Below are 14,587 nucleotides of genomic sequence, written 5' to 3' on the forward strand. Positions count from 1 at the left end.
TGGCTCTTTACCTTGGTGGCTTCTCCAGACACCTAGGAGGAGGTGGCTGTCAGAGGGAGGGGCTCTTCAGGACCAGCTCAGCTCAGACTCCTGAATCTGGGGGACCACAGGAAGGAACTGCTGCAAAAACAGGACTTAAGGGTGGAGCAATGGGAAGAAAAGTTACCCCAGGGCAGTGGTCAGTGCCATGGGAAACCACACTGGGCTAGAGAAAGGTCATGTGCCGTGTGGCAGACACACCTCTAAAGGGCCTTCCTCCTCTACAGAATTGGTGCCAGCAAGGCCTGGCCTGCTCACCTTGCCATGTGCTTTCCCTCCCTGCCACTTCAGCTGTCTGAAGTGAGTGTGAGATCTTAGTAACCCCCACCAATGTACATTTACAGGATACCCGCACAGGCATGCTCCTGTGTTCCTGGGGAACAAGGATACGTACGGTAAACTAGGGCAACTGTTACTAGGCCAATGGGGAAAACTAGTTCTGCAAAAGCATCCCAGGGCCTTCCCTGGGCATGACCCAGCCCATACCTGTGAGGAAGTATGACCAAAGTCCCAAACCCCAGCTCTCCGAAGCCATCTCCCCTAGAGCAAGGGCAGAGAAACATTTGGGGAACCAAGCTTGCCCTCAACTGGTATTAAAACCCCATCAGCTGGAAGCCCAGGGTCTCTAGGGGCCAGCATGTTCCATTTGTAAGTTCTGCCTGTTTACAGGCAAAAGCAAATGTTGGGCAGAAGCAAATGAAGGGAGCTTTGCCTTTTCCAGAGAAGGCCAAGCTCAGTGCTTCAGCTGGGCCTGTGTCCACTCCTTCTGCTGTAACCACGGGACTGCTACACCAACCGACTTGGTAAAACCCGACAATGTCATCTGCAAATAGTCTGAGAGGACAGCTGGGTGTTTGGGTGGAACATTTTCTGAAGCTGGGAGGACCTTTAGAGCTCCTGTCTCCCTGGGAAGAGGCCTAGGCACTAGCTGTTGCTCTGTGAACTGGAGTCTCGGCTTGTCTAATTCAGAAAACCACCTAATGACCCGAGCCTTCGCCCTGCACCCCCCAACACCCTCCCCGGCCTGCCGGCCGGCTGATCTACACCAAGCCCAGGCACTTCTCATGCCCAGGCCAGGCTACCCCAAGTCCTGTCACTTTACACACAACCCTTCTCACACAACCACAAAGGACTGAGAAAGACCCTGCAGACAGTTAAGCTCATAAAAATAAGAGACTCCCCACAAAGCTCCAAATCACCACCAATGCATTTATTTGAGGGAGAAAGGGTCAAATCTTATTAGGAACTTTAAACTGGATAGGAATAGACATTGATCTGCCTAACATCTGGGTGTTCACAAGTGCACAGGTAACCATATCCTGCACGTAAGGCATCACCATTAAACCAATGAACATTTGACGAGAAGGACACGTTCTGAGCAGTCACATGATTCCCCTTTCAGAAGGTGCTGCCTCATCAGAAAAGTAGTGTTGAGAAAAACGAAGACAGCCTCCTAGCAAAGGCCTGGACATGACGGCGGCCTCGTGAAAGGGGATCACACCTTATTTACAAAGCAAGAGAGTGAAACTCCCAGCTGAGCTGCAGGATGAGAGCTGGGGCCGACTCAAGGGGTGTGAATGGAGGTTGGGACCTGACTTCAAGAGCCTTTGCCCATCCAATGTGGGCCTCCACAAGCCATTCTTTGGCCCCCTGCACAAGGCAGACTCAGGAAATCTGCAAAGTAAGGGGATTCTGCCCCAATTCCCCAGCCCCACCCCACCCTTCCCCAGGTCTAACTGTGACCAATCCATTGGATGCAGCCTCACCCCCACCCAACCCCTACTTCCGGACAGACACATGGCATATATGGAAACCAAAGCCCAGCTGTGCTGGAGCACATCTAGGTGCTGCTGGGTTGGTTGTCTTACAGGTGCCCCGAGATGATCAGGCCTCACCCACGGTGGCCAGGCTGAGACAGCGTGGTTTTTTTTAGGTGATTCAGGTTACTCCAGGGCAAAGCACGATCCTGATGACACCCGGCGGAAAAGCAGGCTGGAGCCTCGAAAGAGCTGGCCCTGGATTGGAAGGAGCAGTAGGGTCAGTGAAAGGAAGGCCATGCTTCTCATCCCACCCCAAAGCGAGGCCAGCGAAAGACAAAGAAGGGTCCAGTAGCTCAGAGACCCCAGAGTCGGAGATAGAGGGCCTAGGTTTGCATTTCTGAGGGCAAGGTCAGAATCTGCTCTGTGCTGAAGCACAAGGGAGCAGTTTATTTCATGCCACAGGGTGTCCAGTATTTTTTTATTTAAATTTATTTATTTTTGGCTATGTTGGGTCTTCGTTGCTGTGCACGGGCTTTCTGTAGTTGCGGCGAGCGGGGGCTACTCTTCATTGCGGTGCATGGGCTTGTCACTGTGGTGGCTCCTCTTGTTGCGGAGCACGGGCTCTAGGTGCGCAGGCTTCAGTAGTTGTGGCACACGGGCTCAGTAGTTGTGGCTTGCGGGCTTAGCTGCTCCGCGGCATGTGGGATCTTTCTGGACCAGGGCTCGAACCTGTGTCCCCTGCACTGGCAGGTGGATTCTCAACCACTGCACCCCAGGGAAGTCCCGAGTGTCCAGTATTCACTGGGCTACTGAGTAGGAAACCCCCAGAGGAGACTCACTGCCCTCTGGCTTCAGAGCCCAAGTGGACTGGGGCTACTCCAATACTAGAGGACGTGATGCATGCAGGACCAACTGGATTCGCTGGAAGGCCTGCGTCTGTCTCTGGCCTCCCTGCTTTCCTCCTATCCGTCTTTTTCTCAACCTTGAGGCCAGTCAGTGTGCTAGCTCCTCCTGCCCAGGCCACTGCCCCATTTTACTCTGAAGCCAACCAAAGCCAGGAAAAGGCAGGGATCTGTCTTGGGCCAGCCACCTGGAACCCTGACCCAGAGCTCCAGCCAGCAGGAGGGTGCTTGGGCACAGAACACAAAGACTTCAAGACTGGCACCCTCGCCAAGCTCACCACATGGCCCAGCTCCACCCTCAGGCTCTCCTGGCACCTGGGGCATCCTGCACAGGTGGAGGGAGGGGCCGGCCTCCAACATGCCAGGTGTGTTTTCATCCCAGGTTACTTGAGGTATAAGAAGTTCTTGGGCTTCACCACCTACCCTGTGGGCTCCCTCATACTTGTTCTAAGAGTCTTTGAGAGGTGAAGAAAAGAAGACCTTGTCTGATGTGTAATTCTTAAGCAAATTCAGATCTGACCACCTCAAACCCCTTCTACAGGTTATGGAAAAAAACCGAATGAACTTTTTGGCCAATCCAATAAAATAAAGTGAAAATTTAATTTAAATGCCTCAAACCAAAAGTCTACATTCTCTTTATCCTCCTTACAACATCAGATTCCATGACAACCCCTTAACTTTTCACGTAATGAAGAGTCCACAAAACCTTTCCATCCGACTGATGTGGTGGAAAAGTGAGAAAAACCTCCCTGGAGAGCAGGCTTACCTGTACACTCAGGTACTTCCAGCAGTGGATCCAGGATTTGAACACTGGGGAATAAGGGGGTAGCCCGGCCTGCAGCCTGCGGGGAAGGACAGCATGTTAGATCCAGAGAACAGCAGGAGACAGATCAGCTAAGGAAAGGGAGCCTTCATGAAGGAATGGCTTGGGGCTGCCACCACCCCCATACTGAACCACAGACTCCTCCCAAAGGGGTGCGATGAATCCCAGAGGAAGCCAGGGGACCTGGTGGGCCGAGCCCACACACAGAGCAGGTGGGATGGGGCAGGGCACTGGACAGGCTCAGCCAGGTCCCCCCAGCAGCCTTGGCAGGGTGCCTGCGTAGGAGCACACACCTACCCGCAGTTATTCACAGCCATGAGATCACCAACCAGCAGGAAGGGGTAGGTCAGCATGCTCACTGCGATCTGCAGGGAGACCTGAGGGTCAGTGAGGCCAACTACCACCAGCCCCCAACCCGGGATCCAGGAGCAGGCACACCTTAGACCGAGGCCTGCCTCCAGCCATCTCCAGAGCTGGCCTCTGAAGCCCCGCCCAGGCCCCCAACTCAGTGGGAAGAGCAGCTGGCCCGACTTACCCCCATCACAAATTTAGTGTAGCTCCGGATGGCCAGGGCCTGGCTGAACTGAAAAAACAAAAAGGGAGACTGGTTTGCCCCAGGTACCTCGGGATGCAGACTTCAAACATGCAGGCGCCGGCCCTGTCTGCGCTGCCTGGTCTGCAGCCCCTTCACCTTGCCCTCCGCACTGGCCTCACACCCCCTCTGCACTCAGCTCCTCACACGCCCGCTGCACACGCTGCGCTCCCTTTCAGGGCCTGCCAGCGGCTTCTGTGGCCTGGCAGTCAGAGCCAAGAGAAGATCTGGGAGGCAGAAGTAGGATATCCGGACTGGAGGGCCTTCTGTGACCCAGCCAGGGATGGTGAGCAGAAGAGACGAGGTAGGTAGGATCACGGGCTGTGGCCTACATAACCTCCTCCGAGCTGTAAGATGTGAGGGCTGGGCCTTTGTTTGCCTTGATCAGTGCCTGCCCAGGGCTCAGCGCACAGTAAATGCGTACTGAATGGAAAGTCAGGCACCCATATGAACTGCACACAGAATCCTGGGTCCTGTAGCAAAAGGTGAAGGGCAATCCTGGGCTTACTGCCACCCTACCTCACCAAACTCTCGCCCCCTTCAGGCCCCAACTCCTGAATTCAAGTTTGCCCATGAAACAGCCCCAAACTACAAAGGGTGACTACCTATCCCTCAGCTTCCTGAGACATGGCCATCCCACCCGATGGATGCCCTGCAACCCTGGGCAGAGATTTGCTCAGCCCTCTGCCTGAGCGCAGCCTCAACTTAGCCTTTAAGCCACACACAGAAAAGCACGTGAAGTGTCGACTGCTGTTCTCAGTGAGGTTAAGTGCAGCAGCCCCTGGTCAAACACCTGCCCACCTGGACTGGAGGAACCAATCAGCTGTGGGACACCCCTCCCCCTCAAGGCACCCCAGCTGTCCCAGGCTTGTTCTGTATGTAACGGCAGCAGCTGACCCACCCATATCGCCCCTGAGAAAGGGGCATTGTTGTGCTACTGTAACTGCAGGTGGGAGTTGCTCTCTATGGAGCAACTGGAATCTGCTCACATTAAAAGGCCAGTTAAGACTCACCTACCCAATTCAAATGGCCAGTTTCCCTCTGCCCCAGCTGCGAGCTCTCAGAGGTACCCCTCACCAGACTCTTTCCCAGACCACCCCCACCCCGGAACTGCCATTCTGGGGCCCAGACACAGACACACGGAGACTAGGAACCCTGCCCACCCCAACAAGGTGATTCTGGCAGACAGGTCCCCAGTCCCTCACCCAGCCTCCGAGGGTGGGTGATTCCCACTGGTAGAATGTCTGGCTCCCAGGAACCCCTGCCTATCACTGCTCCCCAACTCTTATCTTGGGTCAGGGAGAACCAGCTGACCTATCAGATCCCCAGAAACCTTTCCTCAACAAGTGCCTTTTAGAAGGACCAAGGCCTCCCCGTGCCTGACCCAATCTGCCGAGAGGTCTGTGCATACCAGGCTGTGTAGACCACTGCTAACAAGAGTGGGGTGCACCTGCATGGTACACTTCCTAGCTGACTGAAGCACCCTCGGCCTGGCCCAGGGAAGGACCTAGTCCCAGCCCTGTCAATTCGCAGGCAAGGGCCCCAGGAGAGCCCTTCAATCTCTGGGTCTCATCTGTCTGTAAAACAGGATGTTATACCTGCTCTGTTCCTTTCACAACTGAGGTGCTGTCAGGATCAAATGTCATAATGTTCACTAAGGGGCTTAAAAAAGCCTAAAACACTGAGTGGAAGTTCAAGGGTTATTATTAGCTGGTCTACGTCCTGATTTACCAGGGATCCCTAGTTTGGTTTGGGTCACTGCCTCAAACTAGCCGTGGATAAGCTAGGGTCTGTTTGACCTAAAGCTGCCCAGGGACGGGCATTCCATAAACCCCTCTACGTCTTGTTAGTGATCTCCTCTCTCAAGGCCGTTCTCCTCGGAGGCAAAGCTGACCCAGGGACAACCAGAGTCTTCTCCTCAGACCCCTCCCCAGAGGCCCTCTCCAGCCCTAGGGGCCCAGTACTCAGAATCCCAGAGTCCTCAAGTCTGCCCCAGACCCTGGGCATCCGCAGTACATGGAAAGATGGACAAGTCCTTGTTCCAACCAACCTGGGAACCTGGATTCTGGTCGTTCCCCAGCCCCCCTGGGGTGTCACTCACGCTGTCATCCACCAGGTAGGCATTGATGAAGTGGGCCAGCAGGTTACAGCCCCACAAGAAAACCACATCTCCCAGGAGGTGAGGGATTAAGCCGCTAAAAAACAAGGTGAGCAAAGATGAGCAGGGGAGGGAAGAGAACAATTCCTGGGGGCTCCACACCCAGGAAGCAGGCAAGGATGTTCCAAGCTCAAAACTTCAGCATATCCACCAGCACCACCTCGGGAAGGAAGCCCGCAGGGGCCACGTGGGCCAGCAGCTATCCACAGCAGGAAAGCAGTGTTCCTTTCTCCGCGGGGAGTGGGGGGTGGTATGTGTGTTATATGCTACATTTGACAGCACAAGTTAAGCTTATGGTCTCACAAGCGGTGTTCAAACCACAGAAGCTGGGCCTTAAAATGTGAATGGTGCAAAATCCGGGATTTTCCAATGCAGATTATGAAAGAGCACCTACACGTTAGCAGTCTTCTCCTGGCCTTTTTACCCAATCCACTCTCACAAAACACTTTGCTCAGTACACCTGTATTCACCCCTGGAATGTTCCACTAAAAACATTCCATACAAGCTTTTACAAGGAGGGCTGACTTGCGGCCATGGCTCAAGGGCCTAGCCCCTCCGCGGCATATGGGATCTTCCCGGACCGGGGCACGAACCCGCGTCCCCTGCATCATCAGGTGGACTCTCAACCACTGTGCCACCAGGGAAGCCCTAGGAGGGCTGACTTTTAAAGTGATGGCCTTTAGAATGCGCATCTCCACACACTAATGTGAAATTTCCCTAAGACACAGTGCTGAGGGCAAAAAGCCAGATTGAGACCAGTGGGTCCTGTGTGATACTTGTGGGTTTTGGGTTTTTTTTTCTTTTTATTTATTTTTGGCTGCATTGGGTCTTTGTTGCTTTGCGCAAGCTTTTCTCTAGTTGCGGCGAGCGGGGGTTACTCTTCGTTGCAGCGCGTGGGCTTCTGGTTGCGGTGGTTTCTCTCGTTGCGGAGCACGGGCTCTAGGTGCGTGGGCTTCAGTAGTTGTGGTGCATGGGCTTAGTTGCTCTGTGGCATGTGGGATCTTCCCGGAGCAGGGCTCGAACCCGTGTCCCTTGCACTGGCAGGAGGATTCTTAACTGCTGTGCCACCAGGGAAGCCCTTGTGGGTTTTTTTTTTTTAATGTGTTTATTTGCTTGTTTAGATATAGAAGGACATGGAAAGATCTCCAGGAGAATGGCTATCTCTTGGAGAGAGGACACAGAATTATGATTTTTGAATTTTCAAAAATCTTATTTCAAAATATTTGAAAGTTCAAAATACCTGTAACACATCTATGATATGAGAGATATGAATAAAGTGAACCTTCATGAATGCAATTTCCAATCCTGTTGCTTCCACCTGTGCTCAGACTGACTTTTCACAGGTACACTCAGTGGTTTCTGAGTACGTACATCACCTGTTCTACAAACACATGAAGAAAACAAAAGAACCCAATGGGTAAGGTATCTGTTGTGTGGGAATCCTACTCACACACCAGAAAAGAATGTATACAATGAGTGTGAAAAACACCAGAGGTGGTGATATGTAGTGTTTTAGGGTGTGAAGCACCAGTCACACAAGCAAATATTTATTCACACACATATATATGCACACCCATACATATGTGTACATATACATAGATATGAATATACATATGAATATGTGCATATATAAATCAAGGTTTATTAACCTTGACACTATTGACCTTTAGGTCTGGATGATCCTTTGTCATGGGGGCTGACCTCTGCACTGCAGGGTGTTTAGCAGCGTCCCTGGTCTCCACCCACTAGATCCCAGCTGTGATCCCAGACATCAAAAGATGTCTCCAGACATTACAGATGTCCCCTGGGGCAAAATCACCTCCTAGTGAGAACCACATACACACACACACACACTTGCCTACACACACAACACCTGGCCGATGATGAAACCACAAGATGAGTTAACAGAGAGCCCCATGTCTAGTGTACTGTGTATTTAACAGCATGTATGTCTCTGCCTAGACCTTAAAAAAGCAAGACAAAAAATATTCATCAGGCCTGGATTTTGGATTGTTTGTAGTTTACAGTCTTTTTGGTGTGAGCTTTCTTTACAGGTGGAGTAAGATGGGTGTGAGACACCAAGGAGGGCAGGGGGTCCGGGGCCCTCAGGAGATTGTGTGCCCTGAAGACATCTGCCCTGCAGAAACACAGGCCCAGCACGGCCAGGTCTTGACTTTTAAAGAGAAGCCAGAAATAGGGATCGTTTTGTGAAACATCCTAAATGTTGAATATGAAGAACTAATTTCTCAGAAGTGCTATGTCAAACAGGATCCATCAGCTGGAGTCAGCCTGTGAGCTGCCAGGGCTTGACCTTCAGCCCAAGTCACAGATTTTCAGTGACTTTTCAGCAGTGAAACCAAGGACGATGGAAGACCCGAAGACCAGCCTCGTGCCCACCCCCAGCCCTGGAGCACATGGACGGGGACAGTGGGGTCGGGGGTGCGGTTTTGGCCACCCATACCCCCAGTGTGCTGGACAAACAGTACCATTTCTGTGTAAGCCATGATGTGGACAGGGCTGGGCAGCTTTGTTCCCGATGATCTGTAGCTCGCATAGGCCATGGAGCTCTACAGGCCAAGGTGCAGCTGCTCAGGCAGGGACAGAGCCCTGTGGTTAGTCTGAGGCCAACAGCTGTGGCCTGAGGGCTGAGGATGCGCCTGTTAGTAGAGCCATGCTCCATGGCCAGTTATGGGGTGTATAAACTCACGTACACAAAGAATCCCAGCAGCCCCTCTTCTTTGAAAATCTTCCCAATGGAGCTCAACACGCCGCTGTGGAGAACACAGGAATACAACGTCACCCAGGCACCTTGGAGAAGCCCGTGCCCTGGTGTGGAGCAGAGCCTGCCACCCTTGCTCAGAGCCATCCAGTCCTGGCCGGGATGGGGAGGGGGCATTCTCTGTCACCAGGCAGAACCCAAGTGGAGATGATTACAGCTCTTGTTTGGGAGTGAGAGGGCGTCTATGCAGTTTATGGAGACTGGGGAAACCCAACCACCCACAGGGGCAGAACCCCAGTTCTCTACTGCTTTTTTCTATGGATCTGGAATGTAGGAAGGAACCTTCTAGCCTGGGCTGCTGCACAGGCGACGGGACCTTCTCTTGCCTGGCTCTAGTGCTTACTTCTGGCTGAACAACCTTCTGGCAAAGAAGCCTGCATGTCCCACAGAGAGAGGAGGAGAGGTGGCGAGTGGAGAGAAGCACCTTCCCAGAGGGCAGAGAAGGAATACAGGGCCCTGCGGTAGGGGGCCCTGCGGCAGGGGGCCCTGCAGCAGGAGGCCCTGCAATCAGACTGCACAGACGCAGCTTGGGAAAAGGCATCTGGCCCTCCCCAGCAGGGAACTCGGGGATGCGCACCCTGCCGACTGCAGCCTGTTAGAGATCACAGGACAGGATGGGATGTCTTAGGTGTGAAATGCAAAGGAGGCTCAAGTGCAACCTCTGTGACCTGTGACAATGCCAAGTGACCTGTTCTGCATAGAGGCTCTGTGAAGCCGAGAGGGCCAGGGTGGCCTAGGAGAAAGACGGTGGGAGCCAGAGCCCTGCCAGGCCCCACTACCCTTCCTCTCAGGACAGTGGCTCAGCCCACTGGGTTCTAAGCCCACTGGGGGAATGGGCCAATTTCCCATTAGTGAACTCAAATGAGGCACCAAGGCAGCCAAGCTTCCTGGGGCAGTGGCCCCAAGGACAGCAGCAGAAAACAACTGAACCCAGGAAATAAGAATCTGAGCGAGGAAGGATAACAGATGCATGTACTCCTGCCACGAGCCTCCAGGACCCACCTCCTGTCCTGCACTGAGCCTCAGAGGGGCAGGGAGGGCACAAGTGCCAAAGGGAAGGACTGTGTCAACACGCCTATGCCCCTACAGATCCAGCTCAGTGCCAAGCATGGCAGGTGCTGGGTAAATATCTGGTAAGCAATGGAAGGACCAAGCCCCAAGGCCATGGGGTGGACAGCCGCTTAGGAGAGGATGAAACGAACTCTAAGCTGGCTTCTGTGACAGCTGGAAAAAGGGCTAGGGCATAACCTAGGGGGTCTAGGAGGGAACCCCGCCAGGACTCCTAATCCAACTGGACTCCAATCCCACTCACCCCTCTGCAGGGCATCTAGGCTCATCCAGGGCTGCCCCAGACAAGAGAGGGAGACAATACCCCTGGACCCAGACTATGGAAGCCACTACCCCATTCCTCTGAAGCTGGCACATAAGAAATAGGGCAGCAGCTGACCACAGTATGGCCTGCGCTGGCAGACTCTGAATAGTGACAGGGCCACTCCTGCCAACCCTGAGAAGAATTACCCACCTGTACTTGGCCTCCCGTCCCACAAACTGGACCATGCAGCGCATTGAGATGACTGAGGAAAGAGAAAACACACACAGGTGACGTGGTGGCCAAAGCCCAAGACTCCCCAGCTGTGGGTGGGGTGCCCAGCACAGTGGCCACTGCACAACACGGCCCGTGTCAGAGCGAGGGAGGGGAGGAGGGCCCCTGGGATTCCCCATCACACCCCATGACCACGGCATCCCATTTCTTCTGGCTGGGAAGAGCCCCAGCTCCCTTTGGACTGAACTCCCGGCCAATTCCAGTGATACTACTTCCCAGTAATTCTACCGCTGCCCGTCTACAGCCCATGAGGGGTCACCCCATGGCTGAGATGCAGTCTCCAATGGGGAGGCTCACCATGCAGGGGGTGGGCCAGCATGCGGGACACGCACTGCATCATCATCTCATAGGAGGTCTGCAAGAGAGCAGAGGGCGGGGGCTTGGTCTGGCCTGTCTCTGGAACTGGTACTCACCGGGAGCTATAAGCACTTACAGGGGAAAAACTGGGATCCTGCAGCACCCATGTGGGGTCGGTCTACCTCAGATGGCCCCCCTTGTCACCCACGCAAAATTCCCTCTACCCAGGACTGCTGCCAGGTCCCAGGCCAGGTCCCGTGGCGGCTGAGAGGCTTTCTGTGATTCCCTGCAGTGGCCCTGCTGGGGCTCCTTCCACATCCCACCCCACTGTGCACACAGCAGGCCCCAACTGTGACTCTTCAGTGACCTGCCCAACTGGGCAGTGAGAGATAATCAGGCTCTCCTCTCCAATTCCAGGTACCCACCTCCTTCACCACTTTCTTCAGAGAAGTCTTCATGTCATCTTTGTTGGCAACCTGCTCAATCTCATCTGGAGGGAAAACCTGAGATGCAAAGAACAAAGGTGGATCAAAAGCAAAGTACAGGTGCGCCTCTTCGATGTAACTTTGAAGGGATGGAGAGGGCAGGAAACAGCTCCTACTATTTTCTTGGCCATGTCCATTAGCTGGGCCCGCCTTGGGTAACCCCCTGGGGCTGAAGCTAGGGGGGAGAAAGTCCCTGCCTAGTTTCACATTTGTAAGAAAGCAGGCAGATGGTGAGGCAGGGGCCTTTCCAATTGAGGAGACTTGGCCTTGGACCATCAGGGATTGGAGTCTGGCTTTGGTGCTGGGGTCGAGCCCTGACCAGTCTGGGAACTGAGAAGCAGGACCGGTGCACATGGCTGCCTCCAGGGGTGGCAGGGGACGCTGGGGAACCTCGGGCAACTGGTCCTGGCTTCACCACGGGCTCACCTTCTTCATGCTGCCCCGGGTCACGGTGGAGAGGGCGTTGGACATTAGCCGGGGGCTCAGGCCTCGGAACAGCCCTATCTTCCCATCCACTTGCACGATGTACTTGGCTACAAGAAAGCAGAGGCGGCAGCGTCATGTTCAGCCCAGACGCACCCACTCCTGGGTCACATTCACACCCAGACCAGACGCAGCCTGTCCTTCTTCAGTACTTGCTGACTTCAGTCACGGAAGGGAGCACCGTCCAGGAACCCGGAAGCAATCGGGCCCCACCCCCAAACACCTTCTCTAGCCCATTTCTTTTTGTAAAACCTTCAAAACATATTTTTCTGACGAACAAGTTCATATGTTTTTCTTTTTTTAGTTTGGAAAATCTACTTGGCAAACTTAGCTACCGCTTCTCAACTCAGCAACTTAAGAGCTGCAACCTAGGAACCAATTCTGTTGCTTATAAAAAATGTTTTTCTCTGGGAAAAGAAAAAATGGAAAAAGGCAACCACAAGCGGTGATGAAGTTTGCAACCTAAGGTAGGGAAAAAGGAAAAGGAAGGGCTCCCAGGGGAAAGGCTCAAGAGTGCCCTTTGAGCATGCCATGGAGAGGGCCATCCCCACCTCGTCACTGTGCTGCATCCAGGATCCCACCTGGCACCTACTGGCATTTACTAATTACAGGGGGGAAAGCCAGTGGAGAAGTAACTAAAACAGAGGCACCAATGAACTATTCTATAGAAAAAAACTTAAGTGGTCAGGGAAGCTGGACCCTGACCCTGTTTGAGTCAGTGTTTTTTTTGTTTGGGTCTCTAAAAAGATACTTTCTTAATGTTTTGCTGTTTTATTCAATATCAACTTTTAAATGATGTTCAAAACGGAGACGTACTTTTATAAACCTGCATACCTGGAAGCTGGCAGAACATTCCCTCAGAAAATGTGCTCCCCTCGAGCCAAGACTTTAGCTCTCCAGCACCGCACAGTGGCGGGAACCAGCAAGGGAGGGTGCCGTTCTCTCCTCTGCCACATGTCTGCCAACAGCAATTCCATGTGGCAGCTGTATGGGCTTCCCCTGGTCCCGAGAGCACCTGGTACCTGCATGTTTGTCTTCCTGAGATTGGGGTGGTGCTGGAAAGAGAGGAGTAGGAGGAGAGAGGACACTGGGCGACGTGGCCAGGATGCCCTGCTTCACGGAGTGAATAGGCAGAAGGAAGGTTTATTTTGGGGGAGGGGAGAGCCAGTCAGCAGAAGGGAGAGCTGGCGGGATAAAGCCTGAGTGTGATCTCCAGCAGGACACTTAACCTCTTTCCATCCAATTTCCTAGCCAGAAAAAAAGGGAGTAAGGACCCCTATTTCTCCCCATCTCAGAGCTGAATTACGAACAAGTGAGAGCAGACAAAGGTATGCAGAAACGTCTACAGAGGCCTTTGTGGGCCCAAAGGGCCCCCTGGCTGGCAAGGGGCTCCTTCATTCCATGGTTTCTCTGTAGTCCCTGAAAACTCTCCAGGAAGTTCTTTCTGGGAGAACACCAAAGAATGTCATGGCAGCTGTGGCACTTTTCATAGCTGACGGGGAGTAGTAGACCCCATCCAGACAGTCGCTAGACAGCCAGACAGCTGAGCCCCTCCCCAACACCAGGAGCCTGCTTACACCATCTGTACTGAAACAACATTTATATAAATGGTGGGGGACGGGGGGAGCACCTCAGAACTCTGCTCATCTCTGCAAGAGGCAGTAAGGTGATTGTCAAGACCCCTCTGCCCTGAGTCCTTTCGGGAATGACTGTGTGACATGAACAGAGATGATCTGGGTTCCAACCTCTCTATGGCTAGAGCCTGCATAGTGGCGTATGGAGGAATCACACGTAGGGGCTGGCAGCCCGCCACCCCGGCCTCCCGCAAATCCAGCATCGCTCTGCATACCAGCTTCGTTGCACTACAGTGGGGGGTGCCTCCCTGATTCTGTGACGTCCTCCTTCCCCACGCTGACAACTTTTAAGTGAAACAAATATGAACAGATTTCCCCGCAAAATGACATGTTCCACCTGGCTCTATACTGTACTCAACAATGAGGTGGCAAAACTAGAAGAGAAACATGACATCAGATTCTGCCAGCAGGGTGTGAAGTGAAAAAAAGGTGACAGGAGGCGAGGCCCCAAGTTATTTGGCAGAAAGAAAGATTTTCAGAGAACATGCTAGACTGACTAAACAGATAAGATGGGCAGAGGTGGAGGGAGCATGAGAGGGTCAGCCTGGCTGTGAACACAGAGAGCAAAGGCACATTTAAAGAAGTCTGGGGAGTTCCCTGGTGGCTAGTGGTTGGGATTCCAGGCTTTCACTGACGTGACCCGGGTTCAATCCCTGGTCGGAGAACTGAGATCCTGCAAGCCGTGTGGTGTGACCAAAAAAATAAAAAATAAAAAAAATAAAGAAGTCTGGGAGGGGTGGGGACTGGGAGAGGGACAGGGATGGTGGATTTGAAACGGCCTTGGCCAGCTGGGGGTCAGGGGATGAGCAGCACAGGCAGCCGGTGGGCTTTGCTGGCATCAGGGAAGCTCCACCGTGGTGGGCTTCCTTTATTTATTTTATTTATTTATTTATTTATTTATTTTTATTTTTTTTGCGGTACGCGAGCCTCTCACCACTGTGGCCTCTCCCGTTGCGGAGCACAGGCTCCGGACGCGCAGGCTCAGGGGCCATGGCTCACGGGCCCAGCCGCTCCGCGGCACGGGGGATCTTC

The 14,587-nt window shown here is 53.4% G+C and overlaps 1 protein-coding gene across 2 annotated transcripts in view; it reads right to left on the bottom strand.

Moving 5' to 3' along the window:
* Positions 1-1,228: 1,228 nt before the first annotated feature.
* MTCH1 (mitochondrial carrier 1) overlaps positions 1,229-14,587 on the bottom strand; it is a 19,230-nt gene continuing 5,871 nt past the window's right edge. The window contains exons 3-12 of one of the 2 annotated variants that reach the window (XM_007105383.2): positions 11,865-11,971; positions 11,379-11,456; positions 10,954-11,011; positions 10,576-10,627; positions 8,986-9,045; positions 6,167-6,311; positions 4,060-4,107; positions 3,822-3,889; positions 3,468-3,543; positions 1,229-2,054 (exon numbers count right to left, since the gene is read on the bottom strand). In XM_007105383.2, coding sequence (XP_007105445.1) covers positions 1,983-2,054; positions 3,468-3,543; positions 3,822-3,889; positions 4,060-4,107; positions 6,167-6,311; positions 8,986-9,045; positions 10,576-10,627; positions 10,954-11,011; positions 11,379-11,456; positions 11,865-11,971 — 764 coding nt within the window. In that variant the 3' untranslated portion in view covers positions 1,229-1,982. The remainder of the gene's footprint in view (positions 2,055-3,467; positions 3,544-3,821; positions 3,890-4,059; positions 4,108-6,166; positions 6,312-8,985; positions 9,046-10,575; positions 10,628-10,953; positions 11,012-11,378; positions 11,457-11,864; positions 11,972-14,587) is intronic. The other variant, XM_007105384.3, reaches the window with a different exon arrangement.

Source organism: Physeter macrocephalus, chromosome 18 (genome assembly GCF_002837175.3).
Source record: "Physeter macrocephalus isolate SW-GA chromosome 18, ASM283717v5, whole genome shotgun sequence".
Lineage (NCBI taxonomy): Eukaryota > Metazoa > Chordata > Mammalia > Artiodactyla > Physeteridae > Physeter > Physeter macrocephalus.